Genomic DNA, 21,387 nt, shown 5'->3' on the forward strand with positions numbered 1-21,387 from the left:
GGAGTGAATGCCGATTGTATCCAATGCCCATTGCAGACAAAAGCCTGATGTTGGTTGATTTTTGGACCAGTGTAAAAGGGGTTTTAATGATATAAGTAATTAGCTCCTTCTACCTGCAGGTTAATTTCCATCAGTGCATTTTACCTTGTTAGAAATGACATAGACAGCATGTTGTAGTTGCCTCAGCATATCTTACCAGAGATACGAAGGCTGAGAAGATTAGAGTTGAGAGAGGAAAACTTGTGGTGATTGACATCGATCGCAGCCCTAGATATCCACAGCAAGACTCCAGTTTGATATAGGAGAAGCACATGACTGGTATGACACAAGTGGCCATACTGAGTCTGGGGCTTTTTATTGTAAACATGCAGAAACCATCAGTGTGAGGCTTTAGGGTAATGGTCAATAACCCTGTTGCTCACACCAGGCCCTGCCATATTGTGTCGGCCTTGCATCATTGATTGAGCCGTGCAGGAGGTAATTAGACTGGAGCTCGGTGGTGTGACAGGAGGTTGTGGTGGGATCGTGTCAGTACTGGGTATTAGGAGTGTTGTGACAGTGTGGAGGGTGGGCTGGAGACCAGGACTAGACCTGCTGTTGAGTCTTGGATGAAGCACTGGGGTTGACAGGTCAGTAGTGGCGCTGATTTCCTGTCCTCTGAAGGTTGTCCTCCTGTTGAGGAATGTTCCCGTCTCTCTCAGAATGTGCTCCGTCCCCCTTCCTGCCTCACCACCGGCTGACTTTGCCTCTCTGTCTCTATAAGAGAGCGAGGATTTAACTCACCGTGATCAATATTTAGTATCCCATGCGTGAAACAGGCAGATGTTTGGAGTTTCCTTTTCAGAGACGAGAGGCTTCTGTTGAGTGAAGGGGATCAATGCTCCCTTCCGTCTGTGAGGCTGTGGACCCACAGCCTCTGAAGGGTGGCTGATGCGATTCCTGCACGCGCTCGGGCCCCTGAGATTTGCGTGCCTCGCAGGCCTCCCCTGTCCTTTTAGTCCGCCGATACAGACACTCATGCAGGCAAAGTGCGTAGTCCAAACAGTTGTCCTGAAGTGGAAGAGGTCTGGATGTTAAACAACAGGTCTGTGATTGGGAATTGATTTGTTCATTTGCCAACTGTGTGAGTGAAAGTGAGTCGGTAGTGCCTAGCCAGCTATATGCCATCTACAATAACCTCTTTTTCTCTCTTTTCCTCTTCCTCTTTATCTGTCCTCCTTTCTTTCTCTCTCTCCCTCTCTTGCTCTCTCTCTCTTTCCCCTCCCACAGCACCTGCAGCAGCACGAAAACGCGGTGGAGGGTGATGCCTGCTATTACCATTGTGTGCTGTGTAACTACTCGACCAAGGCCAAGCTCAACCTGATCCAGCATGTGCGCTCCATGAAGCACCAGCGCAGTGAGAGCCTCAGGAAGCTTCAGCGCCTGCAGAAGGGCCTGCCAGAGGAGGAGGAGGACCTCAGCTCCATCTTCACCATCCGCAAATGCCCTTCTTCAGATACAGGTCAGAACCTGCCCCCTGTGGCCTTTCTTTAAGTTTCTCTGTATGTGTGTGTGTGTCTCCTCTCTTCTCTCTTGATCCTTCCATCCTGTCTTTTATACACACCCAACCATTCGCACAACTGAGACACTACATGTTGGAATTGTCAAAATGTCCAATCGCTGTTGATCTTTCCACTTTCACACATTATTCTCTAGAATTAACATGAGTGGATAATGTGTAGAAAATCCAACAAGATATAATTTTAACTCAGGTTCTTGTTATTGCTGTTACACTTTTGCTGTATTGGTTTGAAAATAACTCAAATACTATTATTTAACTCAAATGTACATTGCTATTTTAAAACTGGAGAAGAACAGACCAGTTAAGTCTGTTTTATCATTGACAAAACTGAGGGAAAGTCTAAAAAATGGTGGAGTAAAGTCAGGAATAATAATTTTCTTGCTAACCCTGCTCCCCCTGTTAACACAAGCTGTCCTTTTTGGCCATTAAAGACATATTGAGACTAAGGAGAAGGAGGAGCTGCACAACAGTAGCAGCTGCCACAACAACAAGAACCAGCAAAAACAGACAACAGCTACAACAACAGTAGCATGTCTGAAACAAAGTGGCCTGACTGCTCATTTATTATGGACTGATTAGGAAGAGTGAGCTGTGGTCAATTAACACTCTTTCTTAGCAGAGATTTGGTTTTCTAATCACTTTAACTCCTGTGCCCTGACAAAGGGGCTCTATTGTGTTACCCTCCAAGAGGGAACCATTCCTTCCCTCACACACATACTCGCTGTCTGTGTTCTGTAGGGGGAGAAGAAAAAAAGGGCCAGCCTGTGAAGATGCTTTGTTCCAAGGAGGCAGGGATAATGAACCCAGCGGCCGGGAAATTGCGCAGAAGGCAGTCACAGATCTGAAGCAAATCATTAGAGAACATATTTAGCTGAGCAATTAGGGACAATTAAGCTTTCTGCTCGCTGCACTCCAAATATGTTAATGACTACAGTACAGTGGACAAACGAAGGCAGGAGGGGAAGGGCCTTTTAGGTTAAAAGGGTTGGGGGTTGGGAATTCACTCTTGTGTGTTCAGGCAGGAGCAGTTGTTGTCCTGTTTGCAGATAAATGTGTTTATCTGTTTTTTGTTTTCTTTTTCATTATGCCAGATGCCTATGTGTGTGCCACAGTGAGGGATCCCAGCATTAGGTTAGATAATGGGCCTGTGCAGCGGGGCTGTGTGTGGGCAGCATCACTGAACATACACACGCACGTACACACTCGTGCATGTAGACAGTGGTTATGCTCACTTCCACCATTTCACACCCCAAATGCCTCATTCCGACAGCGTCCATCCACGTCATGGCTCCACCCCTGCAGCCGGGCTGAACCGCTCTCTCCCTGTGTAATGTTTAATTTCCTCCACGCTGTTTCTTCTGTGGCACACGGCTCTTTTTGTGGTCGAGGCACAGTTGCTAAAGTGGGGGAACATTCACTGGCTTGTTAAAACAAAGTTGCCCCTGGATTTCTGGGTCACCTAGACAGTAATTCCTTTGCCTGCTGCGGTTCTGTGATCCTTTGAGTGGTTCTCTGCTAGAGTTTGATGCTGGGCTCGATGCCTGCCCCGGGATTCTTTTCCCAAAACATATGAAACCTGCTTATTCCCCCTGAAAGCTCAAAACTATATAATCAAACACATGAGAACATTAAACAGAACGGTGGCATGAAATGGTAGCATGACAATATTTATATACAATTCCTCCATTTTTAGACAATAATGTCTTTAAGCCTTGCTCTTTAAGTGTAGCTGACTGTTCTGGTATGTTTTACACTTTATCACTTTGCATGTTAATGCCCCTTATGAGGATGCAGCAAACATATGCTGTGGAGATTCGGTGCCACAAATCTCCTGTGGGCTGGACGTGGATCTCGTAGAAGAGCAACAACAGCAGAAATTAGGTTTCTTTCCAATTAGACTAACACAGGGATAACAGGCCTGCATTGTTTTAATTCATGCTCATAGTGAAAATGTGCTGCTTAGGCATGTTGCTCTGTCGCCCCGCCTCCATTTGTCTTCTTTAACCCTTAATCTATGGGGAAAGAAGGAAGGCCTCAGAGGAAAGCCACACAGCTCACCTGTGTGTAGAGATCACTGAGCTCAGCGCTGGCTTCACTGCACCGGCTGCAACAGTTCTAGCTGTAAGGGTGGCAGGTCATTACAAGGTGGCAGGTATACACAAAAAAACTGAAAAGGAGACGTGTATGTGGCATGGGATGCGAGGGAGGAAATGTTAAAACTCTCCTAAAATGTTCATGTGTGAGGACAGTTGGTCTGACAGCATGAAGACAAAATATATTTTAGCTTTAGAGGTTACAGAGAGGAAGTAAAAACCTGTCGTCGTGCTGATGTCAAGTGTGGGGGATAATGGCGACTGCTGAAGGCTGACGACTGTCATCGTACAGCACCAGGGTACACGAGAGTCCAATACTGTACATGGAGAATAAGAGGAAACAGTCAAGAATGAGTGTAGAAGTGGGGGAAACGAGTTTGGGGAGATTCTGCGTGTTTGCCCTGGTGACACTTGAGTGTAGGATGACCCTATTTCTTAAGAATGGTGTTCACCAGGGCATACAACTCAGTGACACATTGAGGTTTCTCATTTCTTAACATTTAATCAACTCAAAAGTTATTTTTTGAGCGTAGAATGGAATGAATGTCTCTAAAAAGGACACCCCCTCTGCAAGGAATGTTGGGTTTTATTTTGTGTGTGTGTGTTAGAGAGAGAGAGAGAGTTAGGTAAAATATTAGTATTTTTCAGCTGTGGCGTATGTGTGTGTGTTTATATGTATGTGTAAGGATGAGGCAGAGATGGAGAATAAACGTGGCTGACAGTGTGGATTAGCTCCTGCTGTAAATCCGCCTCAGTCACAGATGGCAGGCCCTTGATCGCTGGGCTGTGACGGCTTGGCTCTCGTCGCAGGAGGAAATCCCTGTCTGTGAGCCTGGAAGGCTGGGAAGGAGAAGGCTGGGGCTGGGGCCGCCTGGGCAGCCACCACTCATTGTCTCCCGTCCTGTTTGGACACAGAGGCCTGAGTATACCTCGGCTAAAGTGCAGTCTAGGTAGGGGTTATCTTTACTTTGACTCCGCAGTTGTTTCATCCACCACACTGTGAGAGTGTGTAAGCGGAACTTAAGCCCCCAGTTTAGATCAGCATTACTTTTAATGACCAGTTTGAGAAACTGGGCAGGGGCAGCCGTGTGCATTATTAAATGGAAATGAGACGAAAGGATGCATACAAATTACTGCATAATAGTGGTATCCAATATGAGATCCATTGCTTGTTTCACTAAAAGGGGTGCCTTTCAGGGTCACACACCTAATAGCAAGCCCTGTCCTGACAACAGAGGCATTCCTCTTCCCTACCCACATCCCTCCCGCTCCCATCCTGCCTCATGCATAATTCTTGAGACAATCTGAAAAAGCTGGAAAGGGGACTGTGACACAGAAAATGTGCCAATAGAGAAAATAGGGGAAAGTCACTCATATGTCCAGGTTTTCACGAACACCTTGCAGCTCACATTGAGATTCAACAATTGCAGACGGGATGTATCCACATTATCATGGCTTTACCTTTCCCTGCTGTCATACATAAGTTATTTGCATGTCCAGTGGCTGAGGTAAAGCTGTTAAAGCCAGGTAAAATCAGAGGTGAGCCAGGTCACGCTCTGATGGCATGCAAAGGCCATGGCCCAAGCTTTTGCCCCCCACAGGCAAGAGCAAAACAGACGGTAGCCATTTCTGGAATGTCCTCTTTTATTCATGCTTGTTAAAATGCAAAGTAAACCTTTCCCGAAACAGGATATTGTAGCCCCTAACCACCAGGCCCATTCTACATGCCACATTATGGCCAATCTGAAAGTAACTTGTATAGACAGACACTGCTGCAATGCGCTTTTAATAAAGGCTGTTATTGCCCTGGTGATGCAGAGTGGATATGAGGATGAGGACTGTGCAGGCCTGGATGAGCAGGGCCCCAGAGGGCCCGCAGCTCAGTCAGGCCTCCGTCAGTCGCCTGCCTGCTAATCCTTGTCCAAAGGGCATCTAGGAAGCATAGGAAATTGTTTGCTGTCCACAGAACGTGCCAGGAAATTCATAAATACATTACTTTTCATTTTGAAAATATTACAAAAGACTAGACGTTTATTAAAAAGTCAAAATGATGGCTTTATAGATTTTCCAGTTGTGTATCAGCATTCATATGACTGCCGCTCTAACTAACACTAGCAAGTCTTTGCTTCCCCTGTGCCCCCTGCTTCACTGACAGACTAAGAATTCCTCTGTTGGCTCATCCTGTAATAGCAAATTGACCAGAAAGCCGCCACTCTATTCTGGGATTGGCTGTGAATAAAAACGTCTGGTGTCCAGGTTTTTACTACCTCCCGACTGAACCCTCATTCTGTAAATACTGACTAGCTTTGTCCTCAGGCTGGAAGGTGGGTAAAGTCTGCATGGTGTGCCAGTCTGTCCAATACTCCAGAGTTAGAAGGAGAAGAAAGACAGCATGCAGTAAATGTCTTAGATTTTACTCTGATACTGAAAGAAAGAGAGTGGACAAGCTGATACATGTGGAACAACAAAGAACTCCCCTCTTAAAGTTACGACAAACTTTTTAATGCCTGTTGTAGGTGAGGAGACTCAGGCAGAGTCCACCTGGTGTGTGCTCTGTATGTTTTTTGCCCCATGTGTGATTTCACTGTCAGTTATGTCATGTGGGTGCAAATGTGCAATGGATTTTATTTTGCAAACTCACACACCCATAAATGAGCACGCACATAGGTGTCCGCACTGAGGACCAGGCCGTGTGTGGGTGCGAGAGGCTCTCCCTGTCATCAAGCCCATTTTCAGAAGAGACGGGCAGCACATTATAATATTGGTTTCCCTCTCTCCTGTCATTACCAGACACTCTCCTTGAAAGCTGATCCAAAAGATAGACAGTCCATCAGGAGACAGTCATCTCATTTGTACTTACTAAATGTGTTAATGAGTTCTATTTTCAGGCCTAGAGGCTCTGCTGCTGGATATTGGAGCAGAGGTGGCGATCGGTGGTGTGAGGTACTGGATTGCAGGATCAGGAGGAGCGAGGGGAGGGAGGTAATGAAGTAGCCCTGCTGCCCCTCATGTCACTCACGTGGAGTGACCACAGCCTCCGCAGGGGCTGTCAGTCAGAGCCGAGGGCGGGAAGTCTGTGGTTCCAGACGGACACAGACAGTGGAGGAGGGAATAGATTAGGTGACAAAGACACAATCTCTGTGATGGGTTTAATTATAGCAGCAGTAATATCACAGGTACATGAGATGAGTGAGAAACGACTGATTTATATGAAATGCATATGATAGAGCAGAGCTTTGTTATATGAGAGTATGTTTTTTTTTGGACAAATATTTCTCAATAGAACTCCACTGAACCTTTTCATTTCATAACAATCATAAAGAGCCCGTCATGTCTGCCCCTCATTATCAAATCAACTGTGGTTCATTGACTATGTCAGTCAGTGCAAAATCAGCCCATTTTTACACATAATGAACCTGTTGCTAATTTGGTTATGATACAGTGGAGATGCATCTTTTGTGTACTTTACTGCTAATATCTAGTTGTGTTATTTTATCTATTTCATAAGTTTTCTGCATCGTGGCTGACTCGAATTTCCCCCTTAGGTGCATATTATCATCCCACATTCAGCACGCTTTCATCTATGGTATTGATTGTAGTGCAAGTGTTTGCCAGGTGGTCCAGGAACCAGAACCAATAAATTGTTAAACACTTAGATCGCTTCATTTGTTACTATGTTTTGGTATCGGGCAAGCAGCACGGCTCGCTGTCAGAATTAGGCGGCTCAATTTCACCATAGGCAGAATCACAGGAGAAGCCGGGGTAAAGTTTGGGAACTATCGAGTCGAGGCTCGGAAAGTTTTATTTAGCCATTTTTATTACGGCTGTTTGTACCCCCCAGAGAGAGCTGGTGGATCAAAGGGCATGATCTGTGCTATGGATGAGTTCACCCTGGCTCCAGCAGAGACGATTGGCCTCGCTCACAGCAAAACAAAACGAGAGAGTGAAGGATGCTCTATCCAGCAGCATGTTGCCCTCACACTCTGAAGGCTCCATTAGAATAAAGGCAGATGAAACAATGGCTAGATGAAAGCACAGATGTTGTGATTCCTTATCCACCCTCTGATAGATAGGCATGTGAGCAGAATGTGCAGAAGTGTAAGGTTGTGTGTGTGCATGTGTGAAAAAAGCATCCTAACCTAAAACATATACAGATACAGGATAGAATACACACATGCATCCATGTTTTTGGTGCATTAGCAAAAAGAGTCCCCTCCAGTGCCTCAACCACATCAACTAAAAGCAGCCGGGCAGATGGCAGCAATGAGAGAAGTGCAGAAATAATTCAGTAGTGAACCTTTCCAACCTTTACCTGTGGGCGTGAACACCAGTCATTGATTCACACTGTGCTTGACAGTAGCACTACACAGAACCCGAGGAGGGTGAGAAGAGGGTGGATGAGGATAAGTTTGGTGAAAAACACAAAAATATAACGTGAGTGGGATGGAGGCTCTTCTGTATGTTGATGTGTGTGTCATTAGAGGGAACTCTCCACAGACGAATGTTGGGAATTATTCTGGATTTCACACAAATATGCCCCCCCCCCCTTCTCCCATATGTAGCTGAGCATCAGAAAAACTAGAGGGGCACTCACTACTCTGCCAAGGCTCAACAGTCCCCTCGTGAAACCACATCTAAATTCAGTTGATCCAGATTTTTTATTTGCACATACACTCATAAATATTAGTTTCTCCATCATCATGAACTCTGAGAACTCCAGGAAAATGTCAAATGACGGCCACAATGTCTCACAATGTTAAAGAGGGTGAAAAACAATTCCTACATCCGCCCCCTGATCCAGATCCGCACCAAAAACTTCCCACAATGCATCCTTCTAGTTTCAAGGTAATCCATCCTCTTGCATAATCCTGCCAACTAACAAACAGACAAACAAACAAACACAGACGAAAACACTACCTCCTTGGGAGAGGTAATAATTATCACACCACTTTGCATGTGATACCAGGCCACAGTGGGCTGCTATTGATCACAGATCACTTAACTACTTCCCTGAAATGTTACAGTAGACCTGACGCACAGCGAGACAGTGGGTTTCTGTATCTGAGTGTTGGGAAAAGCGCCGTGGCTGATTAGCAGAGCACATACGTAACAGTGCATCTTGTGTGTGTTGTCCAGCAGCGATCGTGTTAATGCTGTTTGTTAAAGAGAGGAAGTGCAGGTTCGAGGGGAGTCACGCTCACAGCCCGACTCTGTTTAACAAGATGAGATGTCGCCTGTGCAGCGACAGCCTGAGACAAAATACTATTTGTTTTGTGACTATCTTGGACATTCTCACTCAGAGTTATGGTGTCCCTCCTGGTCCAGTGAATGACCTATCCCTCACAGTCTCTCTTTGTCTGGCTGGAATCACTGCTCTCTCTGCCACTGATGTTTTATTAGTTAGCTGTGGATTTGTTCCTCCCACTGTCCATTTGGAGGAAAGGAGCTCAGTGAAGTATAGTAATAGATGATATTTAGGTTCAGGAAAATGAACAAGGAGTCAGCCCATTGGTTCTGTAAATGAACCCTGCAGTTAAAAAAAAATATACTTTTTTAGCAGTATATCCCCTCTCAAATACCAACACACATTTTCATGCACTTGCAATATTTGTAAATTACTTATCCTGTATGTGAGTTTGGCAAGACATGAATCAAGGATCATAATGAAAGTTTGTCCCTGCTTTACAGACTTAACTGCTTATTTTACTAAAACCAGTAGTGGGCAAGAAAAGAGTAAAGCAGTTCAAAACCAGTTTCATTTTACTCACATAATTAGCAACACTACATGTAATTTGTTTAAGGAAACATAATCTGTTTTCTGTGTTGCTTTAAACATTGACTTCAAAATGGTTGCTGCATATTTAGTCATTTTATAATTTCTAAAGCTTTGCAGTTTTAATGCGTTTGTTTCTTTACTTTCTTACACATTCATTTGTGGATCCCTCAGGATTTCTTTTTTTTAAAGAAACTAAATTAGCAAACATACAGAAAACCTGACCCTGACCAATCTGAGGCATTAGGATGAATAATCCACTGTTTAGAAAAGCAAGCTAAGGTCAATTTTCATGCTACTTGCTCAGGAAGCATACAGAGAAGCATATCGAGTCAATTCAGCTGCGCTGCACAGTCAAGAGGGTAGGACATGCTGTTTGGTGTGCTTTCTGTGTTAGTGGTGTTATAAAAGATTTCCCAGTTTCCACTCAGGAGGAGGATGATTTAGTTTTTTTATTTTAATTTGTAGTAATGTAATGATGTATGTGCAGTGGAAAAGACAAATATTGATGTCTGTTAAGAAACATGCAGTTTGTAATCTGATCATCATATTATCTCAAAGTTAAACTAAAGCTTCACTGTGCTGCTAGTTGCTCGTGCAAATTAGTGTTTGTTGATGAATCATTAATCTTATGAGCAGCAACTAAAATCCTCATCCATGTATTTGATGAGAAAAGAGTAAAAATATGAGCAGTTGCATATTATTTTATGCAACATAAATTTGTTCACTAATGAAGAAATTTATGTTGCATAAAATAACCTGAACCTTAATCATTTTTAAACCTCCACCACCTCTAGTTTTACTTTGAGGCAGCCCCTCGAGGCACATCTGTGATATTTGGTTATTTAAATAAAATTAGATTTGACTCGATAGTGTGGATACCATGGGGTCTTATTTATTGTCCAAAAAGTATTAAATTAAATTATGTCCATGTCAAAAATGTCCTTACACCTAATGTTACTATAGCATGGTTTTACACTATGCCAAGGGCCTAATAATTCTTTGCCTTTAATGATTTTTATCTTTTGGGTAAAAACATTACAAATGGTTAAATATGACATAAACACATAAAATAGGTATACCATAAAAATACCATTACAACATAAAACACTGTACTGTAGTTTAACAGTTTATTGTTTTTTAAATTACGTTGAAAGACTCTGGTGCATGATAATCATCACATTGTCTCTTTTCTGTCTATTATCAGAGGTAAATATACTTTTGTTGTTAACGCCTTAAAGTTGTGTTGTTTGCTGTAATCTGCAGTGAACATTGTTTTCTACAAACACACATGAACTGTTGGAGGAATCGAGACATAACATCTGGTTTAAAGTCTGCTCCGCTGAAAAAACAAGGTTTCTTTCAGTCAAAAGAAACAAATTAACCTTAGTTCCTGATGAGTGAGGCTTCTGTGGAAATGAGTTTTTCTCATATATATGTTGAATATTTCAAGCACTTGGGAAAGCTTGGATGGGGCACATATTTGTGTGAGTGATGCAGAATGGAGAACACAGTAGATGTGTTTGAATCCATGTCACAAGTCGTTGACAGTTGAACACACAGGCGAACACTCTGAGGCTTTACTCGATTTAAGGTGGCACAGAGGCCAGTGTGGCAGCCAGAATTAGGAAAAATGGCCTGTGTTTTTGTCATGTTAAACCGGGCAAAAGAATCTAATTGGGTGGGGGAGAGTGAATGGAAATGCCTTCTTTGTTTAAGGGCCCTCTGCAGTCACTTTGCAGGAGCCATTGTGCATTGACCACAATAGCATTAGCTTGTGCTCTTGTTCTGGGCTCCTCTTTTCTCCGGCTCTCCGCAGTCAGCTCCTGTCCGTTCCACTCTGTCTCCACGCTTCACCTCCACACTCCACCAGAGCTCAGGAAGGGAACTCAGAAACATACCCCCCACCACGACCACCTCCACCCCGCTGCCCCCCTGTCCTGTAGTAACCCACCATCCTCATCCTCAACTCCGCTTTCTTATCTACACAATTAAAAAGATAAATAAAGTGAAGGAAAGACGGCTTTTTTTCTACTTTGTGTTTAGTTTTACACTTGTCACTCTCCTCATAGTTTTGCCCTAAAAAGAGAGTCTTTACATTTTCTTGTTATCAGTTTTAAGAAATCCCATCATTTAATGTGAAATTATTAAAATTGATCGCTCCGTGAGTTCAGACGGTGCTGCCACAAGGCCTTGCAAATGTGCAATGAATGATTCACAGTCATGGACATGTCTGGAATGGTAAAATAATAATGGAATATTTAATCATTTTTAAGTTATTTTTCTTGTCATGTGTCACCATCAGCCAATACAAAGCATCTGCAAATCACACACAGATTATTCAATAGACCTTAACTGAAACATAGAAATGAACTTTCAATGCCGGAGTGTACACCAGTACTTAAAATGATTCTTCTCAACAACTGAGGGTTTCCTATTCTTTTATCTAAAAATGGGGACCATTTTTAAAGTAGTGCTCGAACCACACTACAGAGATGAGCACTTAACTTTCATGATGAGCAAGCTGGAGCAACTCTTACGTTGCTTAGTGACCAAGGCTGCGATACCAATAATCCATTATAAAGCATAATACGTAAAGAATATATTGGTGCTATTAGTACGATATGGAAACTCCTAAAAATATGTATTATAAGTATGCTTTAATCAGCAGCCTAGCTAAGACCTAGCTCACAGCATTTCACTCCCAACAAACCCATGTGCAAATTGTATAACAACTAACCTCAGTATATTTAGTGCACTGTTAATGGCCCGCTGCTTTGTGAAGGTGTAATCATGCGTGATAAAAACCGGGCCCAAGTTACAAACCTAGGAGCAATCTTGTGTGCATTAAAGTGTCCTTTTTTGTTCCAGAGGTCATTCATAACTTGGTCGCGTTGTTGATGTACAGTGAGAGATATTGATTGATTAATGCATTAAGTGCTCACAATCCATTAGGTTCTGTGAAAGGGACTGGAGAGGAGAATTGCTCTTTCTGTCACTGTGTATTTTCACCTCTCCCCGTTGTTCAAAGGCCATCTTTTTTTTCTTTTTTTTTTTTGCTGGCAAAGTTTAAGGGACAAAAGCTTGAATATCTGCCAACTAATGCATTCAAAAGAACATTGGTTCTCATAAGTGTCAGTTCAATTACCCTGAAAAGCTTTACAAGGAGTTGCTCTTACATTAGCTTTGAGCCCATCTTGACCCAAAAAGAGTACGATGTTCATTGACTTCACCTCCTCTGAAACGGACATACTTTGCCATCTGAGAGAATGGAAACATGTTTTTGTTTAATTCAGAGAAATAGACATGTTCATTCTAAAAAATATAGCTTACATAATCTGCCACCTCACATTGAAATCCTATATATTTGAGGAGTGGCAATAAACCAGGTCACATAAAGTTATATTTTAAACCTCGCCTCTGTTTTTAGATGATTTTGTCAATCCATTGGCTAAATCAGAGACAACACAGATACGCTTTTTTTTCATAAAATGATCTTTACCTTCTCCGGATGGTTCCCAACGAGGACACGGGATCATCGGAGTGCAGACTACTTAATGACAAGGAATAGGAGACCTTATCGCTCAGGCCCTAAGAAGGGAAGCCTGTGAAAGAGGCCTGAGAGTTAGTCATTACCTTAGAAACATGGGCTGCATTAGAGATTCATAACAGTGTGCCATCTCTGCACCTTTCATCTCCACCAGGGCCAGCTCCATTAGGATCTTTTATCTTTGTGCTGATGGCTGCTCTTGATAATGGGGCTGCCGAGAAATCCCAAAAAGTAAAGACTCAACTCTGACACTATTGGCCCTCCCTTTTTTCAAGAAGAGCCACACGTCTGAGTACAGTAGAGGATGTACACATGTGTATTTGCAGTCTTAAAACTGTAAGTTAGTATCCATTACTGATGTAGTTAATGGTTTGTGGTTTCATGATATCATAGCTTTTGTTGTCCCTCATGTCCCACCATGATGCAGCCAACAATATAAGAAAATTACCTTTTTTTTATTTGTAATGCTCCCTTTTTTTTTATTCATGCTATCAATCAGTGTGTCCTTGCTACCCTTGTGTTTCATATGGTTTTATGTGGTGGAGGTTTAGTAAAATATTGGCTTTATTCCTGCTGATTCCCCCATGAAAATGCATTAATGATATCCCATGCAAAGCCTCAACTTTGCTTTAAGGCAGACAAACACAACTGCATAATGTTATAGTAATTCATGCAAGCCAATGTTTTTCAAATGTTACAGTAATTATGAAGAATATTCTCACTTTTCCCCTACATGGCCGCAGCAGAGCAAATCTCATTTCCAAGGCAAAGCGGGAAGGAACACACCGAATAATCATTGTGTTTAATGCTCTGGTCATAATCCCAGGTTTTATGATGGTTTTCTAATGATTTTCTAATGATGTTAAATATTAGTAGAGAGTACAGCCATAATTTGAACACAGCAGTCATTTTTTCAATGCTCTATCAGCACAGCCGATTGCAACTACAATGAATATTGCACTGGGAATGAGATTTAAGAGCCATCCCTTTTGGTGTTTTATTTTGCCGTCTCCCCATCTGCCATAAATCCTCATTGCTGTGCTCTTGAAGCCTCCGCCCTTGCCTGCTTTCCCCAGGTGGGAATACAATTAGGTGCAGGGGCCATTTCATTCAGTGCCACTGTCTGTCCACCGCAGTCATTCGTAAAAAAACGCTGGAGCTGTCCCAGCGGAGAAAACAGTGGACTCCTGGGAAATATAAAAAACTAGGAAAGAAGAGGGAGGAAAAAACAGAGGAACATAGTGGAGAGATGAGCACAAAGACGGGAAAAATCTCCAGAATTGCTGTCAGAGGAGATACAAGCTTGGTCTCTGATGAGTGACAATATTGAGCAAAATATGTATTGCAGACAAAGGCTTTGTCTCCTTCCTGTGCCTTTTCAATGAATTACACCTCTCCACCCCCTACCCCCAGCTTTTTAATTAAATGGCTGCAGCTCCATCTCTCTATCCGTAGCTCCCCATTACAGGGGCTAGATAAGGGATTGCTATCTGTAGCATGTTAAGAAAGGCTGCTGGGCAGCCAAGCCTCATGAAATTTGTCACAAGATCTCATTTTCCTCATTGCCAGACGTGATGCTTATAATTGATGTGCAGGCAGCAGTAATTTATTGGCCGTCCGCAATTATCATCCCCTTCTAGCTGGGGGATGTGACTGCAATTTCTAAGTGCGTGCGCGCGTGTTGTTGGTGTGTCTGGGGTTGTGGGGGGTGACATTGTTTCATATAAATTAATGCAAAAACATGTTTCTCCTTATCACAGGGTAAGTGTGTGTATGTGTGTGTGTGTGTGTGTGTTTACCACTTAAGAATGCAAATCAATGATAGGCTCCATGTCATAAACAATATGGGGCCTGTAATTCAACCACGTTCAGTTTAGGTGTTGGTGGCTGTCACCACGCCAGCTGCACATTCACACATAGCCAGGGGTGGAAGGGCGACCAGAAGCATGGGAGGTGAAGGGAGGGGGTCAGAGAGGGCGGGCCAGAGGGGCAGAAGGGGCTGGTGCTGCAACCCTTTGTCCACCGCTCCTCCTTATGTCTTTAGGGTTTGTTTTCACATAATAAAAACAATGACCACATGGGTAGATTGTCTGAATAGTGAGAATGTCAAACTTAATGCAGTCAGTCATTTACCAGTGTCTTTTAATCAATATCTTATTCCTCTTCTTAACTTTCCACTGACATATTCAGAAAACTAAATGCATTTGCCACCATGATGATAGTGACAAAGTGAACTGAAGGTAATAGAGGGATTCTCCCAGTGTAATACAAACCTGAAATGGTGTCTTAAAATTCCAACTTATGGAATATATGAATTTCTACCATTACAGAGTCAAAATAATATGTTTTCACTTTGCCAACTCAAGAGACATAATTCAAATCTGCATTTATTAAGATAGGAACATCATTAGTGGAATCAAGGCAGCTCTTCAGCTCAGACGAGACAATTCATGGATTCTTTGTACTAAAGGTGGCGTGAACTCACCAGGCGGAGGACAGTCTACTGCATTCAGTGTCCAAACATTAATAATGGCTGCATTCTCTATAAATGCACTGAACGCTGATTTTGTGCTATTCACAAATTAATATTTGCAGTTGTGAAATCAAGATCTTTCAGGCCTTATTTTCCTTTCATCATTTCAGCTACACACCTACTAATGTAATTGAGGGGAGAAGTTTCATGTTCTGTGCCAGGCTCTAGCAGCGGTCACGTGCTCTGCTGTGTAGACGAATAGCAGGTTTAGAGGTGCACAGATTTTCCTGTCGCACAGCGGTGAGCTCCATGGTCAGAGTGGATTGCTGTCATGCCATGGTGGGGAGAATGAAGAAGATGAGGCCTGTCACCAGCAGCCACTCTGAGCATGCTCTGTTTGTCTGGGGAAATGGAACCTGTTTGTTTTGTCTACCTGCACGCCTGTTGTGTGCAGTTGCCAAATTAGACTTTCAAATCAAGAAGCCAGTGGGAGACCAAGACTCTAGTTTTCTCCTTCCCTTTAATAATCATCCCTGTTTACTCTTCGGGGAGTCATCTTTATATATTTTTTTTTTCACTTAAATGCGTCCTCAAAGCAGGGAGAGTGTCTTTAATAAAGCAAGCAGGCAGAGTGCCATTCCAACATGTGAATTGCACAGGAGAGAATTGAGAGATGGAAGCAATAGAGGAACACCAGGGGAGTGGGGGGCTGCCGCCGCTGCACCCTTCATGCTATTATCTTTATGGCATAGCAAAACATGCTTGAGGCAATCAGCATGAAATTGTTAATTGCTCAGCCCACTTGTGCGTTGCTCGGGGGACAGGGGCCTTCAGGAGGTCCTGCATCATGTGAGCAAGGGGTGTCCGACTAACTGCCTGCATGTCTGCTCTCACACACGACACATCGCACTGTCCAGCGAACTTGTCTTCTCACTCTGGGTGACCTTCACAGAAATGCACCGGCAGTCACCGGAGGCACACTCCACACAGTGTACTTAAGAATTAATTGCAGCTATTGAATATGAGATTGTTAAATGTCTTTTGTTTAACATGCACAGTGGAGTGGACTCTTTATTGTTGCAGTGATTTTTGACAAAGGGTAAGAATTTAGGCTGTAGTGTGTGAAACATGGATTTAAGGCGTCGTCTTTGTGTGTCAGCCTGCGTCAGATTATGGTTTATGTTGAGCCACAGATGTAGTGAAGACTCAGATAAGAATCAGAAGTGAACAAACACAAATCCTGTATAAAAAAAACATGTTTCTGTGAAAAGACTCAGAGAGCATGAGGTCGCCTCTTTGTCCTGGTCATCACAGGGGGCACTATTGCTTCCACTGTGATTACATACATACACAATTATAACACACTTCCTTCCTACCTCTTCCTCAGTCCACCTCTCTCCCCCTGTGGCTCCAGGTGACGATACGTAAGACATGTTTTCAAAACCAACACCACGCTTTCTGTTACATGCTCTGTTACATGCTCAGTCATAACGTAATGCCCCTCCTTCTGGCCTATCAGTTTTGTTCCTGTTGGAAGAGGAGTAGAAGGAGCAAGGTTACACAGGGCGTCATATTAATAGGGCCTGTCATGCGCGTTGATCGTCTTAGGCGTGGAGGAGGATGAGCGCTCAAAAGGTGTTGTCTTCAAATAGGATTTCTGCAAGTGAGACATCCTCGTTGGGTGATATCCCCCTCAGAGCAGCCACTTTCTTTTGGAATGATCTGTTATTAAGCAAATGAAGTGCTGCGGGCCCAACGGTAAATCCCTCCACTTTGTCATGGTGTGCTCTCAGTTATCACACCCTGCTCCCTCATTCATCCCTGATGTTCTACCAATTTCACCATGTTATACCCGGGCACAGCAGCCTTGTATTGAAGACGGTTGCCCCTTTTGGAACAAGTTGCACTCGGTGACTTCTCAAAAGACACATTGATCTTATATAAAGAGAGGAGGTTGAATCTGAGCAGGGTTTTATCTCCAGAGACTGAAGCTAAAGTTATAATGTGAGTTCCAAGTGTAAATTTAAGGGTAGACCAATTTAACATCAGATCTCATGTCTGGATTCTGCTTTCCATTTACTAAACTGGTTTCAGATTTACATTGAACTCCAGATAATCTCCTTGAAATATGAGAACCGATGTCAGTCGGACATTCTCCTGCCTGCCCCCTTGCAAAAACTCAAGATAATGTCCACCCAAGCTCATGTGAGAATATGGTAGGAGGAGTCACCCTCAACCACAAGTAGAAGACAGATAAAGATACTTAAGACAACGGGATTCGATAGTTTTCAGTAATATGGGCCGACAGCTGTGATATGCTGTTCACAAAAACATGTGACACAGCGGAATTTATACATTATATACTGAAGGCAAAATCCTGAGAAAATCCAGACCCAATTTTGCGGATAGTTTCCAGGGTTTGTGTCCGAAAACAGCTTTATACACTAAATACTCGGTAACTTATATGTTGAACTTTTGCAGTTAGAATATCAACTTACATTAGTAACATGACGTGTGAAATAAGCTAAACTTTCTATCTCCCTGCTGTCTATTGCATGAATGTTGCACCTCCTGTGTGTAATTTCAGGTTCTGTAATCCCATGAACCATTCTTGCAAATGGCCAATAGTTTAACCTGACAACCCAACAGTAGCTCAATCACTCCACTGCAACAACCCAGACTCAAGCAACAATTAGAAAATCTCTTGATAAACTTTGGTTTGACACAGGCCTTTTTTCCCCCGGCCACCCAGATACATGATAAAAGAGAGACAGGGGCGATCGGACGGGGGTGGGATAGACACGCGGGATGGTAACTGCTTGACAGAAATTGATTACATTAATTGATATGCCAATATGTAAGCTTGTTACATCCACCATTGCTTAGGATGATGGCTAACAGGTCCTGGTGATCAATGGAACCAATAAAGGCTTCATTCATTAATGAGCAATGTGGTAATTAATGTTATCCCTAAACCAATTACCTCAGGCAGTGCATCTACAGGAAAAGCGCAGCAAATAGTCCAACCAGGTTATCTCTGTTTTACTCTTAGCAATTTTCTCATGCTGCCTCTTTACTGCTCTGTGAATTAACATGGTTGTATAAGGCTGCACTCTGGCACCCATCTATTCACAGCCCATAGAAGAAAAATATATTGTCAAATTATTCCAGAGGTTATCAAACAAATGCAGAATTTGAAAAGGGTCATATTCAGGATTCAGGAGAATTTAAAAGACAACAGCTACGAAGTCATAGGTTCATATTCTAACCTAATCCTGTTCAACTTGTTCCCCCCTATTTCAACTTTACAAGCTGAAATAGAAAGTCTCTGTGAGGAACTTTGTTCTCCATGTCCTCTCTCCTCTTCTTCTCTAAAACTACCTGTATTGCAGAAGTGCAGAGTTCAGGCAACGTTTCAAGATTTAAAAAGTTCAGTATAACAAACCAGAGTGTGGGTTAATAACTCCAAAACCATGTAATTATTACACCTTTAATTGTACGTTATGTGCAGTGTTGTTGATGTGGTAAAAAAACTATGTACTGTGTATCCACAGCCACAAAACCCTGATTGTCTTGACAGTTGCCACAAGGAGCGAGTCTGTGCCCAGTAACAAACCACAGCTCTATCGCACAGACTCACTGTCTGTACATAAATAATAGCAGGCTTATGAATCAATACTATTGTTTTATGCTTTTAAAGTAAGAATTGTCGTACCTGGAATTCATTACCTCGTTTATTGCTCAATTTTTTTACTCGTCTCGTCTCCATATACTGTAAATAAAACAGGGTTTTCTGCATTTTAGTGCATTGTTACTGTCGAGGAGTGAAACAAAAGTACAGCGTGACACGTCTGTGGAAACAATAACGTGTTAAATGACAGTCATGCTGATCATCCGGTCCTGCCCTCCACATCTTCACTTGTGCATTTACAGTAAATGTTTTTCATTCATTGTGCATGACGTGGTAGCTGCAGTTGGTTTCGATTAATTGCGGATGCTTGTCTGAAAAGTGTGTTTTGTTTCATCTTGCAGGATTCAAGTATCATTTCAGTGTGTTAATTTAGTTGTATGTTTAATAATTAACACAGGGCTGTGTCTGTATTAAGGCATGTGTAATGTGTGCAGTTATATATCCATCACTTACTTATAGGGGAGAGGTGTTAAGCTATAACAACAAACAAGATAATGGAAACGTTGGCTTTTAGACTTTAAATATTCCTACCTAATCCGACTTAACAAAATAAGAAACTGAACTAAGTGTGAGATGATGACTTATTAGTTGGGACAAGCCCTTTAGACCAAAATCCAGTTTATGTAATGGGTGTTACAGAAGTGCAGAAAGGCCCATCTGTCTCTCTGCCTATTATCCGAAGCCTTAATCGGGTCTTACAGCAGGGCAGGCTAAATAAACAGTAAGTAAGTTGTCTTGGGTAGAGGAACGTCAATGCCTGCAACTTGCTCAAGCCTTTGCTCTGAATGGTTCTGTATTGACCCCTCAGGACCCCCTGAGAATTCCCTAATTGAAAATTAATATTGAATCAATGCCGCGGGCCATTTGCATATTGATTATAAACATCCAGGAAGGCACCAAGTATGTCTGGGATCAATAGGGCCCTTCTGCAGCAGGCCGAGTGCACTACATCACATGGCAGCTGCCTGCTCCTGAGGTTAATGACTGCTGCTTGTTAAGGAGCTCTTGTCAGGTAGAATCCAGCTGCAGGGTCTTTTTGCCAAAGCTGCCAGAAGCTGAACTGTGGAGGTTTGGAAGAGAAGATACAGATGAAGTGTGGGATTTGGGCAACACCTTACTACCAAGCGACAAGGAATCCAAGTTTATCTCTGCATTAAATGTGTGGACATCATTGTTGCTCTTTGTCATATAATGTTGAGAACCTCTTGTTTTATTCTCATATCTGTATTTTTAGGCCCCTGTATCATAGCTTTGAACTCTGACCGCTCCTTAACACAGACCATAAAGCGCTGCACTCATCTGTGTTTGTATTGTATATGTGTGAGTATGAGAGAGGATAAGGAAGGGAGGCTGATCAAAGATAACGCCAACCATATCCATCCCCCAAAGGGAGAGAAAACAATATTAGGTAGATCAAAAAGGCCCTTTTTTTTAATTTGCAATGAAACTTTCACAGCATTACAAGACAAAGGAGACCCAGAATCCCCTACTTTAAGGCACTGATTAAGATTCAACACATACATTCTTCCCCCAAACTCCCCGTAATAGTTTCCACATGTTGAAGAGATGTTAAGAGGTGGAGGCAGGAGGGAAAAGAGATGGTACGGGAGAAAGTGGAGTGAAAAGGTTAGATGCTGATAGAGGGAGATGAAGAAAGAGATCTCTATCGAACCAGCGCCACTGGTAGCAGAATCCCACAGAAACCCGACTGGCTGGTTTAGTGGCAATGCCGAAGCCTGGTTAAACTAATGGGGCTCTCTAAAAACTGGATGATTCTCTGAGCCCACAGGAGACAGCAGACCTGGTGTGAAGCACATGTGAGAGCAGCTTATCCTTCAGTATATGAAAGGCAAGGTCTTGAATTAATGCGTCCATGCAGTCTGTCCGTTCTCCCCTCGTCACCGCCCCCACCTCAACCCACACCCTGCACTGGGAGCGAGGGTCTGGGAGTCGCGGATGGAGAGCCGGGCCCAGAGAACCAGGCTGCATCTGATTGCTTCATTACAGGCCCTTTCATTGACTTGGTTGCACTGAACTGATGAACTGAGGCAGTGGACAAGGCCACATAATAGGAAGAAATGAATTCTTATCACAGCCTTCTCAGGAGGCCACTGGTCCTGGCTGGAGCTAACATAAGCCATGACTGAGTGAAGAGGAGGGGGCTGTATCTGGGCCCATTCATGAGGCAGCAGCAGGCTGCAGTTGAGGACATGATGGAGCGTTAGGACGTTGGATCAGTACGCAGG

The 21,387-nt window shown here is 43.0% G+C and overlaps 1 protein-coding gene across 12 annotated transcripts in view; it reads left to right on the forward strand.

Moving 5' to 3' along the window:
• The window catches only part of zfhx3b (zinc finger homeobox 3b), a 324,823-nt gene that overhangs the window by 265,008 nt on the left and 38,428 nt on the right, over window positions 1-21,387 (forward strand). For all 12 annotated transcript variants that reach the window (XM_069524024.1, XM_069524002.1, XM_069524010.1 and 9 more), the window contains one exon: window positions 1,270-1,501. In XM_069524024.1, the coding sequence (XP_069380125.1) occupies window positions 1,270-1,501 (232 nt within the window). The remainder of the gene's footprint in view (window positions 1-1,269; window positions 1,502-21,387) is intronic.

Source organism: Paralichthys olivaceus, chromosome 1, assembly GCF_024713975.1.
Source record: "Paralichthys olivaceus isolate ysfri-2021 chromosome 1, ASM2471397v2, whole genome shotgun sequence".
NCBI lineage: Eukaryota > Metazoa > Chordata > Actinopteri > Pleuronectiformes > Paralichthyidae > Paralichthys > Paralichthys olivaceus.